Source organism: Sebastes fasciatus, chromosome 20 (assembly GCF_043250625.1).
Source record: "Sebastes fasciatus isolate fSebFas1 chromosome 20, fSebFas1.pri, whole genome shotgun sequence".
NCBI classification, from domain to species: Eukaryota; Metazoa; Chordata; class Actinopteri; order Perciformes; family Sebastidae; genus Sebastes; species Sebastes fasciatus.
Window position 1 is genome coordinate 7,626,660 of NC_133814.1, and position 21,495 is coordinate 7,648,154.

Here is a 21,495-nt window from a genome sequence, read left to right on the forward strand (position 1 = left end):
GAAAGTTTGGGAACATTTGAATGAACACTTGGTCCACCTTTTAATTGTGTCAAGTCTGTACTGAACATAATGTTAAGCCACACCATTGTCGCTGGTGACTCAAATTCAGTATGTACAGACGGGTGTAGAAAACTCCTGTCCAATGCAAGGATTGTTATTCCTTTGGATTTCCAAGCTATAACCCATTACAAAATATCATCATAGCAGCTGCTGGATCATCTCAGAAAAAAAAAAAAAAAGATTCTTGTGAGTGATTACAGTTATTAAATATACAGTATGTATGAGACTTACCTTCATGAATATAGACACTACGACCAATCCATTAGGGCTTTTAGCAGCTTCTGTATAATTTGTATACAGCTCGTGATTGTAGTGGATCAGTTGAACCTGAAACATAAGAGAAAGAAAAATCAGAATCTGGCCGAACAATTTAACAGGTGCAATGTGTAAGATTATGTCGGAACTTTAGTTTAAAACTAGGGCTGTCAAAGTAGATAACGCGTTGAGGCAAATTTGTTTTAATGCCACCAATTTCTTTGATGCATTAACGCCACTTGCGATTTTTAGGTTGTCCTGTGCTCAGTTTTAAAGCTAAAGTGAAGACACTGACATCATATGAAACTAAACCTAAAGGAATCCATTGGTACCAACCATGTCTTACTAGCTTGTTGCGAACGAGCTGAAATAACACTCCAAACTTGCACTTAATTTTGGCGAGGAAAAACTTGCATGGCCATTTTCAAAGGGGTCCCTTGACCTCTGACCTCAAGATATGTGAATTAAAATGGGTTCCATGGGTACCCACAAGTCTCCCCTTTACAGACATGCCTCCTTTATGATAATCACATGCAATGCATTGAGGCTATTGCATGCATAACTGCAATGGCCTCAGAAAGGCTAAATTACAACAACATAAGGCTACTAATGAGTACTCACATCAGAACGTAGAGCTCTATATTTAGAATTTATGAACAATTCTATATCATATCAGCAGGGGGAGGTGCGTAGAAACAGCCGTGTGCGCTTTCAGTGCTCTCTCACTCTATTACAACCACGGAAAGCAAGCAGGCTAAGAAACCAAAATAAGAAACCATTGTTCTGTCTATCAATCTCTTGTGCTCAGTTTCAGTACTACGGACAGCGGCGCACCAACACTCTCACCCTCTACACACAGCAAATTAACGACAACGACATTGATAAACAATGCACGTGATAGGTAAGTCAAATTGCATGCAGCAGTGGGAGTGAGTGACGGTGACCAGTATCATTTGCCTCGTTTGAAGCGCAAGTTTCGAGATAAAACACAGATACAATTCAGGCTTTTGTACATAGAAATATTATATCAGACTCCAAAAGTTACCCGGGCTATGGCAGAAGGGATTTCACACACTTATCACGGCACGAGAGAGAGATGACAGACAAGACGATGGCAGAGGATTTGATGTCGAAGTGAAAAGCAAAAGCACCTATATGGCAATATTTTGGATTCAAACCCAATACTACAAGGGAACCATAATGTTAATGATGCAATCTGCACTGGGGTTTGCGCTGGCTGAATGGAGTTGCTATAGCGAACTGCTAACTGAAGGTCTGTCTCCTGGAGCTGCCGCTCCCCATGGATGTATTAAGAGAACTGGATACAGTGTTGGAGGTGGGGCCCTGTCCATTCCTATGAAAGTTGCTCAGTGGTTGCTCTGCTGACTGGGGTCCCTAAACATTCCTGGAATTACATAAATTGTATGACTGGAAAGCTGGATTCATTAGCCCAATTGTATTCATTGTGATTGTGATGAGCAGTGCCAGTTTTTCATCACAAACATTTAGCGTAAGTTTGGAGCGTTATTTAGCATTTTTGCAACAAGCTAGTATAACATGGTTGGTACCAATTCCTTAGGTTTTCTAGTTTCATATTATGCCAGTATCTTCACTCTAACTTTAAAACTGAGACCACTACAACCTAAAAATCGCTTGCCCAGTGGTGCATGAAGACAAACTGGCTCGACTTCCGACTGGAAAAGTACCCGGATCTTCCGGCGATCTTCCGCATCCATTGGGCCCGTGGAGCAGGCGCAGTAGCGTCCGCTCGGTCACATGGCTCGGTCACGGGGTCACAGCCGTCACGGCTTGCTAACTCCGCCCCCTCCCATTTAAATAAGGGGTATTCAAGTGTTTGTACTGGGAAGTTGATTCACCTCAAAAAAATATATCTGATGAGTTACAGACGTCTCTTTCCCAATGTAAGTCTATGAGGAAAAAGTATTTTTGGGCCCAATGGCATCACGTGACGGACACGGAAGTTGCAGTACTGCCGTTTGGCCACTACAAAAGTTGGGATCAACGACCGGCGCTATTCCTGGGGGCTTGCCGCACCCGCTTTTCGTGTAAATATGAGTCATTGTTGCCATTTTAGATTTAATCCAATAAAGAAACCAACAAAATGCACACGGACCGTACAGCCCCGGTTAGTGGCACAGCGTCACCGCACGTGAAGATTATAAGATAGCAGTGTTATTTTGACCGGCTCTCAGACAGCCCTGCTGTCAGTAGTTGGTTACCTGATGACTGTAAATTTAGATTGTATGGATCCAGCAGTAAAGGTAAAAAATGCTGTTTCTTTGGAATATGTGACCAGATCTGACACACTTCACCTTTACACATTATGATAGTGGGGCACAAGGTTGACTTCCACATTGAGTACAAAATAGTGGAAACCTTGGACTTGAAACCCCCCCCCCCTAGAAAATCTATATCTCATTCACCTAAATCCTTCCTCTCTGCTACATCATGTCAGATGATTTAAAAGGGAAAATCGATACGGGATCACATCTCTCCCATAGATTCGCAGAGACACTCGGAGTGTAATGGAGGGAGGTGGTGTTCGGAACATTTTTATACTCGGCGTAGATGTGGACAGAAATAATAAGAGGGACATAAAGAGGCGAGGGTTCTGTCATCATTTGATCCAAGGCCAGTGTTCTCTCCCAGGCTGAGGTGAGAGAGCAGCTAAACCATCTCCCAGCATGAGGTTAATGTTTCACCGAGGCAGATGCTCCATCCACTCCAGCTGTTCAATATTCCTGCCTTTTAATGATGTTTGGACGTGGGCAGGCGGTACCGCTCCACTTCCAACTCGTAAAAGTGGAAATTTGCTGAAAGAGGAGACCATGGTTTAAAACCTTTTCTTGACAAAAGGCCAATGAGCAGGAAGTTCAAAGCCAGCAGAGATGAATCCATCTGTATGTGCATTTTTAGAGTATATTTGCCTTTATTAGTGAGTACAGACACGACAGGAGATGGGGAGTGACGTGTATTGGGACGTTGTGGTTCACAGTCAGTGCTTTAACCCCTGGAATATATGTATAATTTAAATGGTGGTGTTAGTCTTGGTAATACTGGTTGGTCAGTCCCTCTGGTTTTGGTCTGGCCGGGGTATGTTCAGGGTTCCTACGCGTTCCTACTGGAAAAGTATGGAATTTGATTTTAGTCATTTCCAGGTCTGGATAAGTATGGAAAAAAAGAAAAGAGAGTATGGAAAAACATGTGTGTTTCCAGACTACTACTTATCTCAATGCTGAAAATGAGGAAGGGCGCCCACCGGCATTTAAAAAAACATTATAATTTTTTATTTTTAGAGAGCGACCAGTGCCGTCCAGAAGGTGGCGCCCTAGGTGACCGCCTATATGGCCTATATGGCCTATATGGCCTATGCCTATGCCCTGGATGCCTGACTTTTGAAAAGTTGTTACAAAAATGATAAACTTACCACTTCTCATTACCTAAATTAGCAAAACTTACAGCCAACTACAACAACCTAAAGCTTCTAATTCATTGCCTTTAGTCTGAAGTACTTCTATATTTTAATAGTAATAAACACAATGAACTGCTATCAATATAAAGGCAGTAAAGCACTTATTTCGAGCACAAAGGGGCGGTAATGATTTCCAGATCTTTCCCAAAAGGCTCTCATGCTTTCTCTTCCCACCTCCATAAACTTCTCATCCTCGCTCATTGGGCAACTGTACTGAAGGATATAAATAAACAAATGTAAGAAGAGAGTAATTATGAAATGCTCGATTGGGGGAAGCGCAGAGCGACAGAACGTCTATAAATGCAATCAAGGCGAGAGAGGAAGTGATTAGAGCCCTACGTTGATCTGATTAGATTTTTAGGTGAGAGCGGCAGAGGCAGCCAAAAGAACTCATCCGCACTCCCTCAATGACAAATTGCACAAAGTTTGCTGCTGGTGGGCAATAAAAGGCCAGAGTGGGCCGTAATAAAGTGAGAATGTCTGCCAAATGGAGGAGAAAAAAAAGGGCGAGATGCAGAGCAAACGAGGGAGAAAATAGAGGTCGTAATTAGATACAGAAACAGTTGAAGAAAGAGCAAACGAGAAGAGCTACAGCGCGTTGGCCGGGCCTGTGAGCCTGCAGCGCTACATCATTTATCACAGTGTCCCTTCAAACACACACACTCACACTAACCACTGAATACAGCCACACCCCCACACGTCGGAAAGGTACAGTCCATTGAGATTGAGCCATAACACTCTGTTCCTGGAGCCTATTGAACAGACTGTGATGATGACAGAGACGCAGACGGATCGGTAACACTTTAGAATAACCATAATTTATAAATGGCAAATTGATAGTTAATTAAACTTAGTTATTTTACTGTTAACAATGAAATAATTAATAATGTTTACTAATTATGAGTAATTTTACCAGTAGTTTTTGTCATATTGAATTATATATACAGTATGTATATATTTATAAATTCTATATTGCATAATGAGAGACTAATTACATTCTGATTACATCAGTAAACTATTTATTAACAATTTATTGTTGTACACAAAACATTTTAAATACTATATTAAGTATTTGTTAGTGATTACCAAATTATTTCAGAAATTGTTTGTAAAACATCTATAAACATTACATAGACAGATGGACCAGAAACCAATTATTAACCATCGACAAAGTATTAACTATCTTTAAAAAAAATAATGTTTATAGATGTTTTACAAAGTATTTATTAACAAGGTATCATAATCATCAGTTGTAACTTTATAATACTTATCCAAATTATGTTTATAGACGGTTTACAAACCAGTTATTAACCATTAACAAAGTGTTACAAATATATCTATGTAATGGTTAGAGATGTTTTACAAACAATTTCTTCAAGGTTTCTTTACGTGAGATTTTTTTACTCTCGCGTTCTGTGAGGTAAAATCACTGTTTTTGTCAAGGGAGTCTGGTGGCTTTAAAGAGAGCTTTATAAAGGCTTCAGTTCACCGTAGGAAAGGGCTGTGTGACGGCGAGGTAAAGCGTCTGTGGACGGGAGCAGATAGAGACAACCCCTTCCGACCGGGAACTGAAGCCGTCATATCACTCCCTTCAAAGCCACCAGACTCCATTGACAAAAACAATAATTTTACCTCGCAGAACATGGGAGTTGCTGGTCTACTGCTGCCTTGATCGTTTAGTTTGTTTGTGTCTTTTTCCGGTCTGAAATAACCACCATCTAAGTTACTGTAGGTAATAAATTGACTATGGATAAGGATATATGTATCAACGTCATTATGCAGAAACCTACATCAGGTCACGTTGGAAAACTTTTTTTTTTCTAAGTATTTGGGAAAATAAAATTTTGACGCGAAAAACGTATGTACTTTGACCAAAATTTGAGTGCTCGGATTTGAATACCTAAGGAACACCACTGGGAAGCTATATTAAGCTAAAAAAAATAATAATGATAATAAATAAAACAGAGCGATGAGAGAACAAGGCAAAAGTGAGCATGGCTCGCATACTGACCCCTGCTAAAGTAGGGCCAAAGGTTTTGATCTTTTGGAAATATTTCAAAAATGTTGGGCACCCTGGACTTCTAACCCCCAAAAGGCACAACTAGGCCACACTGTCAACCATCATACCAAACTTGAAGTTCCTAAGTTAAATAGTTTTTGAGTTCAACTCCGGAAATTAAATTGAAATAAAAAAAAGAAAAGAAAATCACAGTTTTTGGCCAAAATATCAAACATTTTTGGCACCCCGGAATTTTAACCCCCAAATGGCATAACTAGACCACACTGTTAACCATCATACCAAATTTGAAGTTCCAAAGTTAAATAGTTTTTGAGTTCAACTCCGGAAATTAAATTATAAAAAAAAAAAAGAAAAGAAAATCCCAGTTTTTGGCCAAAATATCAACAATTTTTGGCACCTTGGACTTCTAACCCCCAAATGGCACAACTAGGCCACACTGTCAACCATCATACCAAACTTGAAGTTCCTAAGTTAAATAGTTTTTGAGTTCAACTCCGGAAATGAAATTGAAAAAAAAGAAAAGAAAGAAAATCCCAGTTTTTGGCCAAAATATCAACAATTTTTGGCACCTTGGACTTCTAACCCCCAAATGGCACAACTAGACCACACTGTTAACCATCATACCAAATTTGAAGTTCCAAAGTTAAATCGTTTTTTAGAGTTCTGCTCCGAAAACGAAAGTGTGACACACGAACGGACGGAAGGACGGACACGCGTAGCGCTATATCCCCCCGACTACATTGTCACGGGGCTATAACAACTAAGTTTGATAGATTGATTTATTAGCCTCTTTAGCCATTGGAATAAATTCGTTCAAACAGCATTTCATGCTCATGTTGAACATCTTTGACCATTTTTATTAGTATTAAAAGGGTTCTATATATGTGAAATGGACTTTTTATGCTTCCTTCTGTGGAAGAAAACCCTCCAAAACAAGAAAAGACCCCATACTAAAAACTTTCCATTGAAAGCAAAACACTAATGGCTCTTCAATGTGACAGCAGCTCCTTGGGCAGTGCCACACAAGTTTTTTTTGGGTCTTCAGGGGGTTTCAGTCAGTTAAACCTGCAATGAAACCTGCATTGAAGCCACACTGAGCGGAAGGTGTTTGACACAACACTGAATTGGGTGTTAAAGGGTCACTTTTGCTTGGCTGGCCGGTGCTCTCTGGAGTGTGTGTGTGTGTCTGGGGGGGGGGGGGGGGGTCATGACGGCCTCTTTATAGCGTGATGGCTAGCTTGGCCCCCCGGGGGGTTAGGGAAATATGAAGACAGCAAGTCGATAGCGGAGGAGAGGCGTTCAGCGCTGACGGTGAGAGGGGGCTTGAAAGCACTGGGCTGGAAATGACGCTCTCCATCTCAACGTCCATCCATCCGTCCTCCCTCCTTCAGATTAACTGGAGCGTAGATCCATAAAACTAACAAACGGACGAAGCCTGCTCGCCGCACACACACCCGTCACACTCCGTTTATGCACACGCACAGCTACCTGATGTTTTATTTGAGTGTTTCACTGGCACGACAGGAACACTGCCAAAGCACTAGAAATCAACAACTATTATCCCATCATCTGTGCTAATACTCAGCCACGCTACATTAGTAATTGAACATAATCCCAAATTTAGTTCATTCATGTTTATTTCAGCATGTTTGTTTTTCCTTCAGAACACGGCGTGCGGCGATGTTCTGATGCGATTCGAGCCCGAGATCCAACCACAATTAGGACGCCACGGTGCAGATGTGGGCGAAATGTGCTGTGAATAGTGATTAATGATAATTAGGAGGGAGAAGAGAAAATAAAAACAGAACAAGCTTCCTGCCATCAAAAAGCTCTGTGACCGATAATCTGCCGCAGTGATATTAACAGAATGTGATTTTTTTTTTTCTCCGTGTGTGTGACTGTGTTTCAAAAGAGGACTTGCGAGGTGATTGGTCTGTGATTGATGGGGATTTATGATGTTTGGAACGGCTGCCTATGGCGAATCCTTCTCAAACACTTAACGAGATTTGTATTAAATATAGCTGAATCCTCTCTATAACAACGAGCAGTGTCTCATTCAATATATAGGGGCTAACTGTTCCATTTATTAGGTGTAATCCTAATTTAATAATAATAATTATATATATAAATATTTAAATAAATACAAAAATCAACTCTAGAAGACAAACACTAAACAAAGATGGAAATCCATGAATGAATAAAGAGAATCTAGTTGTTTTTTTGTATTGAAGTGGATTTTCGCTCCAATGTCAGCATGTCCTTCAATGCACCAGCAACAAGTGTTTTCAGTGCAGTCGCCGTGTGACTTCAACAGAACTTTGACAAAAAAACAATGGTGATGAATTCCTCCCTGTGATGGATCACCTACGTTTCAGGTCTGTACAGCGGACTGAAATGAACACAGAGCAGTAGCTGCTTGGAAGGAAGGAAGGAAGGAAGGAAGGAAGGAAGGAAATCCATCTAAACACTCACATGGTATACTTGAGAAAATGATTAGCAGTAGTAGAAGTAAAGAACAATATATCAGTGTTAGAAGTTTATCAGCTTTTGTGAGGGTCAAATCGGACTGTATAAATGAAAGTTTGTGGTTTTTAAAAAGCAGTTTTGACCTGACTTATTGCAACTCTGAGGACTTGTTGTTTTTTTTATCAGCGGATGATAGGATGGCTAAGTGTTCTCTGAGAGTATAAAAACATGAGCCGACCTGGTGATGGAATAATATTTGGAATATTTTAGCACTTATTAAAAGACCAAGGTGTTTCATTTTCAGATTAGACTGGGAAGCAGCTCCAAGGAACACACACACACAGCATAAATTAACCCCCAGGTACTTGAATGTTTTGTGTGGTATCAGCCAGCCAGCCAATACACTAGGGCTGTGTATTGGCAAGAATCTGGTGATACGATGCGTATCATGATACGGGGGTTACGATTCAATATATAGCGATATATTGCGATACTGTGAGCAAGACGATATATCGTGATTTTTTAAATATAATTTTAGGAAAACTGTTGTAGTATAAAGAACACACCATCATCTGCATAAAACAACACATTCTGACTCCTAACTTATCAAATACAGCCGTTTGGTAAGTGCCCCTCGGCATCGGAGACGGACGCACGGAGGCACCCTTTAGCAACAATATGTAACGAACCTGGCTTTCAACATAAAGGGGTGGATGGGTCAAACAAACCCACCACTTTCAACCAGGAGGCCGGTGATCGTGTTCCGTGTGAAACTGAAAGTAACTTTGACTTATTTTGCACGTCAGTCTTTAGTCACATGACTCTTCGGTATCGTCAGTCCTGCGAGTCACGTGAGTCGCTAGTCTCACGTCAACCACGACTGTTTCCTAACCCTACCTAAGTGGTTGTGTTGCCTAAACCTAACTTCCTGTGAAAACAGAAGTTTATTTTTGAAAGTTCACTATGTATGTAACGAGCGTCTTTTGACACGCCGTCTCCTGGTCCGTCCAAAGGTAACACAAGAGGGGTACCCCGTACGTCGGTCTCCTATGCCGAGGGGCACTGATCAAGCGGCTGTATTTGACCAGTTGGGAGTGAGAATGTGTTGGATAAAATTATGTATGTATATATATATATATATATACACACACACACATATATATATATATACACATACATATACATACATCTATACGCGCTCAATTGATGTGCAGATCTGAGCTAGGACTACAGGCATATACAGTATGTTCTTCTCAAATCTTTAATAAACAGTTGCATAGCTAAGATGTCTGAGTGAACTGCTGGCATATATGTTCATTAGCATACTTGTACCCACATGTCAGGAGCTGATAATAAATCATATGAATATAAATGCATGCGTGGATTAGATAAGGCAGCGAATAACATCAATGCACTGGTTAATCCTAACAAAGTCTATGTACTATAGTCATATATTTGAATATGTTGATATGTATGCGTATGCATGTTTGTGTGTTTTATTGTTTTTTTTTAACGTATGGATTCTGATCTTTTACTACTGTGGACCATGGTGTGCAATACAACTGAACAGAACACGCACACACAGACACACACACAGACACAAAAAGGCACCATGAGTTAGGAGACATAAAGGGGTGATTTAAAGACGAAAGCTTTGGAGAGCTAATTCACACACATTCACACACACACACACACACACACACACACACACACACACACACACACACACACACACACACACACACACACACACACACACACACACACACACACACACACTACCCCCCCCCTCCCCCCATCCTCCCACGGGCTGCCATTACAGAAGGATGCTTTGCTTTAAAAAAAGTTGTAATATTTCTCTCTTTGTTCACATTTCAAGGACATGCACAGCCACCACTCATCTGCAGATGGGGGCGAGAGGGAGCCGGAGCGAGCGAGAGAAAGAGAGAGAGAGAGAGACAGAGAGAGAGAGAGAGAGAGAGAGAATTTTCTGCATTTTCGATTATGAAACATCTTATTGGACCTCGAAGGCACGGCTTTGGCTCAGAGAGAGGCTGGGGTGGGCTATCGGGGGAGGCGGCGGGGGATGAGGAGGATGTTTTCTAGATGCTGTTTCACTCAGAAACAGTTGTTTGAGTGAGGAGAACATGGCAAAAGGGAATGGTGCTGTTAACAAAAAACACATCTGTTTGCAGCCTTTCCTGGCCTTGTTTTCCCCGTGGTTTGATATAGCTTCAACTATCTGTTGATCTGAGCAGGTAGAGTTAGTGCTCCTATTGTTAACCCCTCATATAGAGTTTGGACCGCATGCCGTCAATCATGTATGTGGCTTTGTTTCGATAAGAGGGGAGGGGACAATGAAGAAACTACAACAACACAAACTTATAATAAAATTGATACTGGTGCTTAAGTCTGCTTCTGCGTCCCTGAACATGACATTTTATATAAAAAATAATAATAATAAAAATAAAGGTTTTCGTCACCTAAAATCAATTCATTTCCGAAGATTCTATGGAAGTCTGTGAGTGCAAATATTCCAATGAATCATTTAATGAAATACAATTTTAATTTTCAATTTGTGTGCCTATGCTGTATGATAAAATCACAATAAAGAAAAATTTAACAAATTTTCAGGTCATTTCATTCATTTCATGCCAAAATGAAAAAGAAAGCTCCACGGAATAAGAAAAAAATATATTTTCAGTGTACTCTGTGTGTTGCATTTAGGGGATCTATTTGCAGAAATGGAATATAATATTAATAAGTTAATAAGAATCGCATTTTTTTTTTTTTTTTTACCTTAGAATGAGCCGAATATATATATAGAATATATCTACATAGGGAGCGGGTCCTCTTCACGGAGCCGGCCGCCATGTTTCTATAGTAGCCCAGAACGGACAAACCAAACACTGGCTCTAGATAGGACCATTCACTTTTTTGCGTCAGTTACCATAGTTTTCCTACATGCTTGGCACGGGGGAGAAGTTTCAGTTGGTTGCAATCTGCAACCTCACCGCTAGATGTCGCCAAATCCCACACACTGCACCTTTAAGCATAAAGGTCTTTTTAAATTAGCCTTTTGGCTAACACTGCCACATTTACAGGGATGATGATTAATGTGCATTGTCTCTGTAATAAATAAATAAATAAATAAATAATTGTAAGACAATGTGCAATCTTAATGTAAAAATGAAATTTCACATCGTCACCTGTAAATCAAAATATTAAAGCTAGGGTTGGTAATTTATTTTAGAAACTTTTTTTTTGTTATATATGTTAAAATTCTCTTCACAGTCCAACAGCAACCAATAAATCAAATGCTCTAACAAAAAAAAAAAAAAAAAAAATGGTTTCTCTGGGTGTCGCAGGACCGTAATAAGCCCGTCCAATCATTTCATTCAGCCCGAGTGAAATGATTGGACGGCCTACTTGCCTGTCTACCTGTCTACTTTACTTACTTACTTATGATATGTTAAAGTTCATGATGCTAATTTTTGGGGGAGTGGCTTTTGGGGAGGCCTGAGGCAACGGACTGTCAATGTTGCCGACTTGGCGACTTTCTCACTAGACTTAGCGACTTTTGGAGCTAGTGATGCTAGCTACTTTCATTGGAAAAGAGATGGCAACACTGGGCTGTTTTTTTTTTTTAATCTAGCGTAGTCTTGCTGGTTTCTCCGATATTACCTACCCAAGCTTTAATTTAATGATTTTTCCTTAAACACTCACAGGGTGAACATTTATTCATTTTTTTAGCCCTAGCTGAAGAGATTCCTGTCAGGCTGTGTACAGCCAGTAGTGGCAAAACCCAGGGCAAAAGAAATTGCATAGTCATATGAAGACAATGATATAATTTCCTCTAATTTTTTTTGTCTGGGCATTTGGGATTTTTAGCAACCTTCGGGGAGTTTACATTCTACAATTAAAAGGCACACACATGGCGAGTATTTTAAAAAGCATGTCCATCTCCAGTGGAAATGACTTGCACCAACTCTTTCCCCCTCTGTTGCCTGCCTTAGGGGATGCTGTGTGCAACGTGGCAACGTGTGACATCACATTTCAGATTATCAGCTGCAAATCTCTTCAGAGCTTCTCTAGTCTGCTCTGAAGATCTCCTCCAACACAGTGTTAACTCCCAAAATGGTAAATCAGTGAAGGCAGGGGTGAAATAAAACATGAAGCCCTAGAGGGAGCCTTGATATACTGTAGTGTGTGTGTGCGCACGAGGTGTCCTTCCAGGCTCGGGTTACAGCTCTCTCCACCCCGAAGGACACAGTAAACACTTGTTTTATTGTGATTTGAATATCAGCTCTCAGACTCTTGAGGGAGGACAAATGATTATCATTAATTATAATAAATTTGCCTGTCAAGACTGCAATTATTTTGTTGCCACACAAATTGGTTATTCATATAATGGCGGCGGTGAAATGCAGCGACGTGAGTGACTCATGATTTTGTTGAACAATCAAAGCCGGGGAAGCTAATTGTTTCACTCGTCAAAATTTTTTTTAAATGGCAGAGTGCGACAGCGGGGTGTTCATGCGCAAGTGTGCCGGAGTGTGTGTGTGTGTGTGTGAGAGAGTTAAACGCTTAGCTTGTCATCTCCGAGACAAGCTTGTTCCTGCTGAAAGCGCTGATGCAAATCGCAGCCATCATGTGAAAACTCGTTTAGATCGTCGCATGGTTCTCTGCGGATTGGGGCAAAATCTGGCTCCTTTAGGTGTGAAAACCTCTTCTTCCACTGAATTAACTAACAAAATGCATGATCGAGAGGCTGAAAGCCAAGATACTTGAAAAGTAGATTCAAGGTTTTCGCCCATCAAGGACCAATTTATGGGTATAAGGTAAGGTTTTGCAGATAAAAATAAAAATGTAAAAACATTTAATTCAAAGCTTATTTAGATTATTTGTAGGGTAACCGTTGCACGTATAAGGGTGGTCTTCAAGAATAATGCAGATAATGACTTTATTAATATGTTTCCAACCTGTTCTTTCTCGTCAAATACCAACGCTTGGTCAGTGGCCCTTTTCCTAAACCTAACCAAGCAGTTTTGTTGCCTAAACTTAACCAAGTGAATCAAGTTAACCTATGTTGGAAGTTTATTTTGAAAAGACAATGTATGCATGTATTGAGCAGAAACTATATTTCCTGTGAACATGGAAGTTTATTTTGAAAAGACACTACGCATGTTACGAGCCGAAACTGTAACTTTCCTGTGAACACTGAAGTTCATTTTGAAAAGACACTATACATGTAACAAGCAGAAGCTGTTTGTTTCATGTGAACACGGACGTTTATTTTGAAAAGAAACTGTATGCATGTAACGAGCAGAAACTGTACCTTTCCTGTGAACACGGAAGTCCATTTTGAAAAATCACTACGCTTGTAACGAGCAGAAACTGTAAGTTTCCTGGGAACATGGAAGTTTATTTTGAAAAGACACTGTATGCATGTAACGAGCGGAAACTCTACGTTTCCTGTGAACATGGAAGTTTATTTTGAAAAGACACTAAGCATGCGACGAGCATAATCTGTATGTTTCCTGTGTACACAAAAGTTTATTTTGAAAAGACACTGTATGCATATAACATCGGAAACTGACATGCTGTCCTTGACATAGTCATAGTTTGAAGCGTAAGGCCACTGACCAAGCGGAGGTATTTGACGAGTTGGGAGTGAGAATGTGTTGGTATTAAATTGAAATATGCTCCAGACAGCATTTTAGCCATTGATGAATTACAGGAGCTGGTTCTTATTAGGCCTGAAAACTTTCTGTCTCGGCTGGTTGTTTCTCTTTTACGACCCACGACTTCAATGTTTTGGTGGTTTAGTCTCGCTGCTGTCATCAACTTTGTTTCCAGCGAAAAAAGCTTTGATAAAGTCTTACACTTGGCCAGAAACACAACTTAAATGCTAATGTTGCTTTGTGTCTGCAGGATGTTTAAGTAAGTAGGCAACGGTCTGCAAACATATTAGCAAGAACAACTTTATAAAGGTGAAAATTTATGTCTTAACTTATGGTAATAAATTAAACTTTGTTCCGCATAGCATTTTAGCAATTGACAAATTACAGGAGCTGTTTCTTAATAGAAGGATATTAAGCCATCAATTTATTTAAATTAAATTAATATTAGTATAAATATTAAGATGAATTAAGTAACAATAATTGGTATTTTGGCCACTTGAGTGCGTCTGTTCTCTCCACTGGTTCTTTATTATGGTGACAACAGTCTGTTTACTGCAGTTCTCTTGTAATTCACACATACCTCTCCAGAGAAGGCCTGTCCGTTCAGCAGGTGTTCGGAGCCCTGGCCGTCCTCGCTGCCAAAGTGTAGCCGGATCTCCTCCAGACGATGGCTGTACGTCATTGGCCCCCCAGAGATGTTAACCAGATGCTCCTTTTCCAATCGCAGAGAGACGTGGCGGCCCGTGTTGTACATCGTCCCTCCCACCTGGAGTAGAGCAGATGAGGCACAATTGATTACACAAGGACACAATCATGTTCCCAACAGGAAACATATAGTGCAGTACATATTCAAACCATCAAATTTCAAAATAAAAGCCCTAACAGATCTAACAAATGTAGCGTCACGAAGAGCTCCAGAATAAATAAATGATGAGCATTGTTGCTCCAGACTGCAACTGGGCCTCATATGACATATAGTATACTGAGAAACAGGTAGAAACAGGAAGAAAGAGAGATTTGGGTGGTGTAATGTTCTAGGGGGGGATACTATTTTTATGGTCTCTGTGTAACAGGGGCACAAGGTGACTCCCTGTATATAAGAAGTGGACGTAGTCATCGTAACATCACTCATTGGTTTGTGGACTATGGTTTTGAAGCCTCGAGTTCATCATTTTGGCCGTCGCCATCTAGTTTTTTTGCAACTAGAAGTAAAACGAGAGGGTGGAGCTAAGTACAACAAAAATTTCTAGGCGACCAAAAATAACTGAAAAAACACCGTGAAAGGGTTAAAGTTCCAAGACAAAAACACAGACAACTCCCAGACCGGACGCCGCCGTGGTAGTGACCTGTCAATCACAAGGTAGCCATGCCATAAAGCATCCCCTGCTTTACGGTCTATTTGACTCTAAATGGGACCATAATTTACTAAATGAACATCATGCTGTTTTGAAGAAGACTTGAAACTAGCGATTGAGACCATAAACTCATGTTTACAATGTTTACTGAGGTAATAAATCAAAGTGAGAATAGGGTCATTTTCTCATAGACAGACTTCTTTTTGCAACCAGAGGAGTCGCCCCCTTCTGGTTATTAGAAAGAATGCAAGTTTAAGGCACTTCTGCATTGGCTTCACGTCTTTTTGTTTACTTGGTTAGCTTTTGGCAACAAAAGTACTTGGTGAGGTTTAGGAAAAGATCGTGGTTTGGGTTAAAATAAGTACAGCATGTTTATTACGTAACTGGTGTTACTAAAGTACGCAAGTTACGTAACAAAACTACAGTAAATTAAGTCAACGTTGACTTGGTTTCACACGGGATATGAACCCTGTGTGTAGCATATGGATGAGATCCAACTCTGTCTATAAAAAAAGAAAGACATTGAATCATTTGATCACATTTTGGAGGGCACATACTTGATTCCAGTAAACGAAGTGTTAAATTATTGTATCACAGAGAAGTTGTAAAAATGCGGCTTGAAAATAAACCATACAAAATTACATTACGCTTCAGTGAAAAGATCTGCTGATACATTCCGTATGAACATTGTTGCAATTCTGTTACGTTCATTAATTTCTTAACTTCATTTCCTATTATGTCGATTAAAATTGATTCCGGTTGGCATTACCTTTCTTTCTACAGGTGTTTGCTGTTGTATATTAGTAGTATGCAAACATCATTTTCAGGAGACAGTGTTGTGAGAACATAAACTCATTGCTCAAATAATATATTATAGATTGGGAAATGTGGGAAATGTGTAAAATAATTAGTTTATCTCAAAACATCTTTTTTTACTGCAGGTTTATCTGCTACCATTATGCAAGAAAACTCTGAAAAACTTACACCAGACTACATGAAAGACTAAAATCTTTTTTAAACCTGAAGTTGTGGGACAATAATTACTGAAGGCTATATTGCTGTATTCTCTCTAGTCAGTCGTCTGGTTAACTTGACAGAGCGGTGAATCATTTGTTTAGTAAGAGCCTTAAAAAAAAGAAAAAAAAAAAGAAACAAGTGAGGAAAATGAGATTCTCTTGAAGTCTTTTTCAAGCTTTGGTTCCAATAATAAGGAGATGCCGTTGTCTCGCGTCTTTGACAGCTTTGAGTTTTCGTTGAAGGCTGTATCATCATCAACAGAGCTTATGCAGGAACAGTCCTGAGGGCTTTATTTAATTAGGCAGCGATCTGAGCAGGAGGGAGAGACGATATTGTAAACTGCAACAACGCTTCAGACAGACAAAAGAGAGAGTGGAGCCTCGAGCGAAAAGAAAGGACAGGTAAAGATGTAAAAAAAAAAGAGAGCTTGAAATCACAGCTCACAATCGATACATTGAGCGTTTTTAGGGGAAACGCGGTATTACAAAAGCCTTGAATAACGATCTTTATCGGTAGCTCCGTTTATTTATTTATAACGGAGGAGTTGTTTCAAAGGGAAGCATTGATATTCATGCCACGACTTTCGGGGTGGACTTCCATCGCTCTTATCTGCCTCTTTCTCTTCTCTCCTCTTTCCACTCCCTTTGCTTTCCCTCCTCCTCTCCCGCTCCCTCATTCCTTTTACCACTCGCTTTCAAAATGATCACCCCCCTCCCCTACCCTCCCAATTCCCAAAGAAAGAAAGTCTGCCCACACATTGTAAATATTTTATAGGAGTTCTGAAAAAAAAAAAAATCAATGATTTTGAAAGGAGAAAGAGAGGAGGAAGAGGGAGCGATGCAAAGAGGAGATAAGTAAGGGGAGGTGTGTCGGATTTAGTGCCCCGGAGAGGGTGAAGGTAGAATGAAGGGAAGTCTTTTTAGGTTTCCTGGCAAGACGACGACGAGGGTTGAGGTGAGACCCATGAAAAAGGCCAGAAAAAAATCTCATCTCTCTCAAGACCTCCTTTGGCTATTATTCATGAGGCAGAAGTGATGAGAGGTCTGCGGACTCTCCTTAAACATCAGAAATGAGGAGTGTCCGGCAGGCTGGTAATGAAGGACGTTGTGAGATAATAAGATATAAATATGCAGTGGTTGCTAAGATTTAGGATTACATTACATAGCCCAAAGCATGTGTATACCCAAACATTACACCCATAATTCTTTCACGGCTGAGTTGAATACTCGATTCGCATTTGTCAATCACGGCGTTCTGCGGTCTGTAATGTCTTTATAACGGACCGTTGCTATGTATAACAAACCGTTGCTATGTATAACAGACTGGTTGCTATGTATAACAGACCGGTATAACAGACCGTTGCTTTGTATAACAGACCGGTATAACAGACCGCTGCTATGTATAACAGACTGTTGCTGTGTATAACAGACCGGTATAACAGACCGTTGCTATGTATAACAGACCGTTGCTATGTATAACAGACCGGTATAACAGACCGGTATAACAGACTGTTGCTATGTATAACAGACCGGTATAACAGACCACTGCTACGTATGACAGACCGGTATAACAGACCGTTGCTATGTATAACAGACCATTGCTTTGTATAACAGACCGGTATAACAGACCGCTGCTATGTATAACAGACTGTTGCTGTGTATAACAGACCGGTATAACAGACCGTTGCTATGTATAACAGACTGTTGCTATGTATAACAGACCGGTATAACAGACCGTTGCTATGTATAACAAACCGGTATAACAGACCACTGCTATGTATGACAGACCGGTATAACAGACCGTTGCTATGTATAACAGACCGTTGCTTTGAATAACAGACCGGTATAACAGACCACTGCTATGTATAACAGACTGTTGCTGTGTATAACAGACCGGTATAACAGACCGTTGCTATGTATAACAGACTGTTGCTATGTATAACAGACCGGTATAACAGACCGTTGCTTTGTATAACAGACCGGTATAACAGACCACTGCTATGTATGACAGACCGTTGCTATGTATAACAGACTGTTGCTGTGTACAACAAACCGGTATAACAGACCGCTGCTATGTATAACAGACCGTTGCTGTGTATAAAAAAGACCGGCATAACAGACCGTTGCTATGTATAACTGACCGTTGCTATGTATAACAGACTGTTGCTGTGTATAACAGACCGGTATAACAGACCGTTGCTATGCATAACAGACCGCTGCTATGTATAACAGACCGCTGCTATGTATAACAGACCGCTGCTATGTATAACAGACCGTTGCTATGTATAACAGACCGGTATAACAGACCGTTGCTATGTGTGACAAACCGTTGCTATGGGCGCAGCTCTGATGTCGGACTCTGGAGGACCGTTTTTGTGTCAAATTATTGATTTCTTAAGTAAGTAGCCGTGTAATAAACGGAATAATGTACAGCTAGCGGGTCATTGTTGTGGAAGAAACCCCTTCAGGGCGATGAGAGACCCCTCCGCTTTTTTGAGTTTTGATGCCTTTTCACAACGTTAACCAACGTATTACAACGTTAACCGCGACTGTTTCGCAACGTTAACCACGTGCGAACCTTCAGCGTCAAGATGCTAAGCTTTAAGGCTGCCCGAGCGGCAAAATATGAGGAGTATAGGGATGAGATCAGGTTGGAGTTACAATGACATTTCGCAAGGCTTCTCTCGGTGTAGTTACAATAACACGCAATCTCCCAGTCTCAATCTCAAGCAGTGAATGACAGCGACTCCTCAACAGTCAGTCAGAACTAAAAGAAGCCTTTTGGATGAGAAACAAAAATGTCTTCAAGACTTTAAGTCCAGATGCACTTCTGGATATAACTTCACACTCAGTTGCTCTCAGTTCCTGACAGATAACAGTTGTGAGAGACGGCTACTAGTGGTTTCTTATCAGGTAAACCTAAACATAGGTTTGCTCCCATTCAGCCAAGAGCTTTAGTGAGGTGCAACAGTGATGGGTGATAAGGAGAAGACCTTCCCTAAGCTGTTACCACAAAGTTGGAAGCACATATTGTCTATCATTTTCACCGTTTTAGACAATATATACCTCCAAAAGGGGTCTTGTAATGAAAAACAGAGCAACTAGTGGGCAAAAGTATGTGGACGCTTACGCCACATGGCACATTTTTGAAGCACAAACATGAGAAAGAACATCTGGAATCCTCCTGCCTTGCATCTATTGTTTCATGTGACTGCTGCATACAGCACAACAATGTACACTCGCTGCACAGGATGACAGTTTTTTCTTTTCCCCAGCCAATATCTGTTGTTCAGGTTGATTGCTCATGTCAGGGTAAATGGCTATAGAGGCTGTCTGGTATGGGCGCGGGTAGTGAGGTGTGGTTGGAATGACAGCGGCAAAGGGGAGTAATCGCGTTTGTCTTACAGTGAAAGTGAGATACGGAGCAGCCGCTAAGAGCTCATGTACAGTAAAAAAAAAAAGCGGCTCCTTTTCTAATTGGTATTTCTTTCATCTCCCGGGATCGATAATCCCCGGCTAGTGAAGTGAAGTACTCACAGCAGCAAAATAAGAACATGAAATCATAGTAGAAACTCTGCTGGAAAATACTGAGGGGAAGAAAAAAGACTAAGAAGCTGATGCAATCTTATATACAGTATGCAAATGGTGGCGATTTTTGGAGAGGAAAAACAAAAACTCGGCTGGAGCACAAAAGCACTTTGTGGAAAGAGAATAAAAAACATTAAAACCATTCATATTACAAAGTGAAATTGTGACTTCTTCTGAGACGGGGGTTGAAAGAGATCACACTTAGCTTAGCCAGCTGGTGGGAGCCAGACTTGAAGAATAAATGAATACACACTTAACATATAAAACTTGCTTACTTCATTTCATTTTTTCATGTTTTCCGCTGCAACACTTAGCAAACAAAGTCAATGCGGTGGAAAGGTTGCAAACAAAGCAAAGGCTCTTATATTCTCAATCTGCTTCCTCATTATTCTTCGGAGTCTCGACACTTTCGGGCGTAGTAGTGAAGTAATTATTACACGCGGTTGTGTTGGTTGTGGAGTTTTTCATTCTCTGTGCTGAATGTGTTTTCTGAAAATCACTGATTTTTTGCTCCATTCATGAAAATAGATAAGGACTATCATGCACTGCTTCGATATTAGGCTGCGATAAACGCGGCAATTTATGAAAAAAACACTCGCAGCTGTCCAACTCATCTCATGTCTCAACATTATGCTATTTCACTGATTATACTGTCTCCGCTTTTATACTAATGGCTTCATCAGAAAAATGCACTCCAGTCTTTTGTTGACAGTAATGCCATAAACAAATGATGTAGTTCAACTCATGATAGTATGCTGTACATGAATGTAATCATATGTTCTAAAACTGAAGGTTTTTGGTCGTTCAAGCTGTCATAGAGCTCCATTGTTTGCCCGAAAAAACACATCAATGAGCTTCACTGTTGCACTGAGTGACAAGTTCCTTCATCACCATGAACACACACACTGCTGTAGCATATTCTGACTCAATCCCACACACACATCGTCCTAGCACCGGTGCTAAATTATCAAAAACCGGCGCATTGATAAGCTACAAACAATTGAAGATAACTACAACAACTACTGTCGTTACTTTAAGTGCAATAAAACCTTTGCGAATAAAATGCCAATACTTTATCAATACACCTGCTCAACAAGCATAAACATGTAAACATGTAAAAAAAAAATATTTCAATCTGCTCTGTTCCGCAGTCTCTCATCCACCGCCACTACGTTTTACTCAAGCACAGCATGCTACGTTAACTCGGCAAATAACGAATTGTTACAAACAAGTTAAAATTAAGGCTGTCTGTATGTAGTCTAACTGTTTAGCTTAGTTTGCCACGTGTCTTAAATTCTGATGAGTTCTGGTGGCTGAGACAAAGCGGCCCTTCCTCTCTACCAGCGGTACCTGGTACCTGGTTGCTGCTCCAAAACAACATTTAGTTACATTTCAAATATAAATACATTTCAATCCTGATCTGAATGTATTCGTTTTTTTAATTGGTATATTAAAAAGCAATTATTTAGTAATGAAAAAGAACTGATAAGAGTATCAATAAAGAACCGAACCCATACGGAGTATCGATAAAATCCTAACGATACCCATCCCTGCCTCA

General features: G+C 40.3%; 1 protein-coding gene across 4 annotated transcripts in view; it reads right to left on the bottom strand.

Moving 5' to 3' along the window:
• Positions 1–21,495, bottom strand: part of ca10a (carbonic anhydrase Xa) — a 381,374-nt gene that overhangs the window by 19,099 nt on the left and 340,780 nt on the right. For all 4 annotated transcript variants that reach the window (XM_074620663.1, XM_074620662.1, XM_074620664.1 and 1 more), the window contains 2 exons: positions 14,559–14,744; positions 292–387 (listed from right to left, as the gene is read on the bottom strand). In XM_074620663.1, coding sequence (XP_074476764.1) covers positions 292–387; positions 14,559–14,744 — 282 coding nt within the window. The remainder of the gene's footprint in view (positions 1–291; positions 388–14,558; positions 14,745–21,495) is intronic.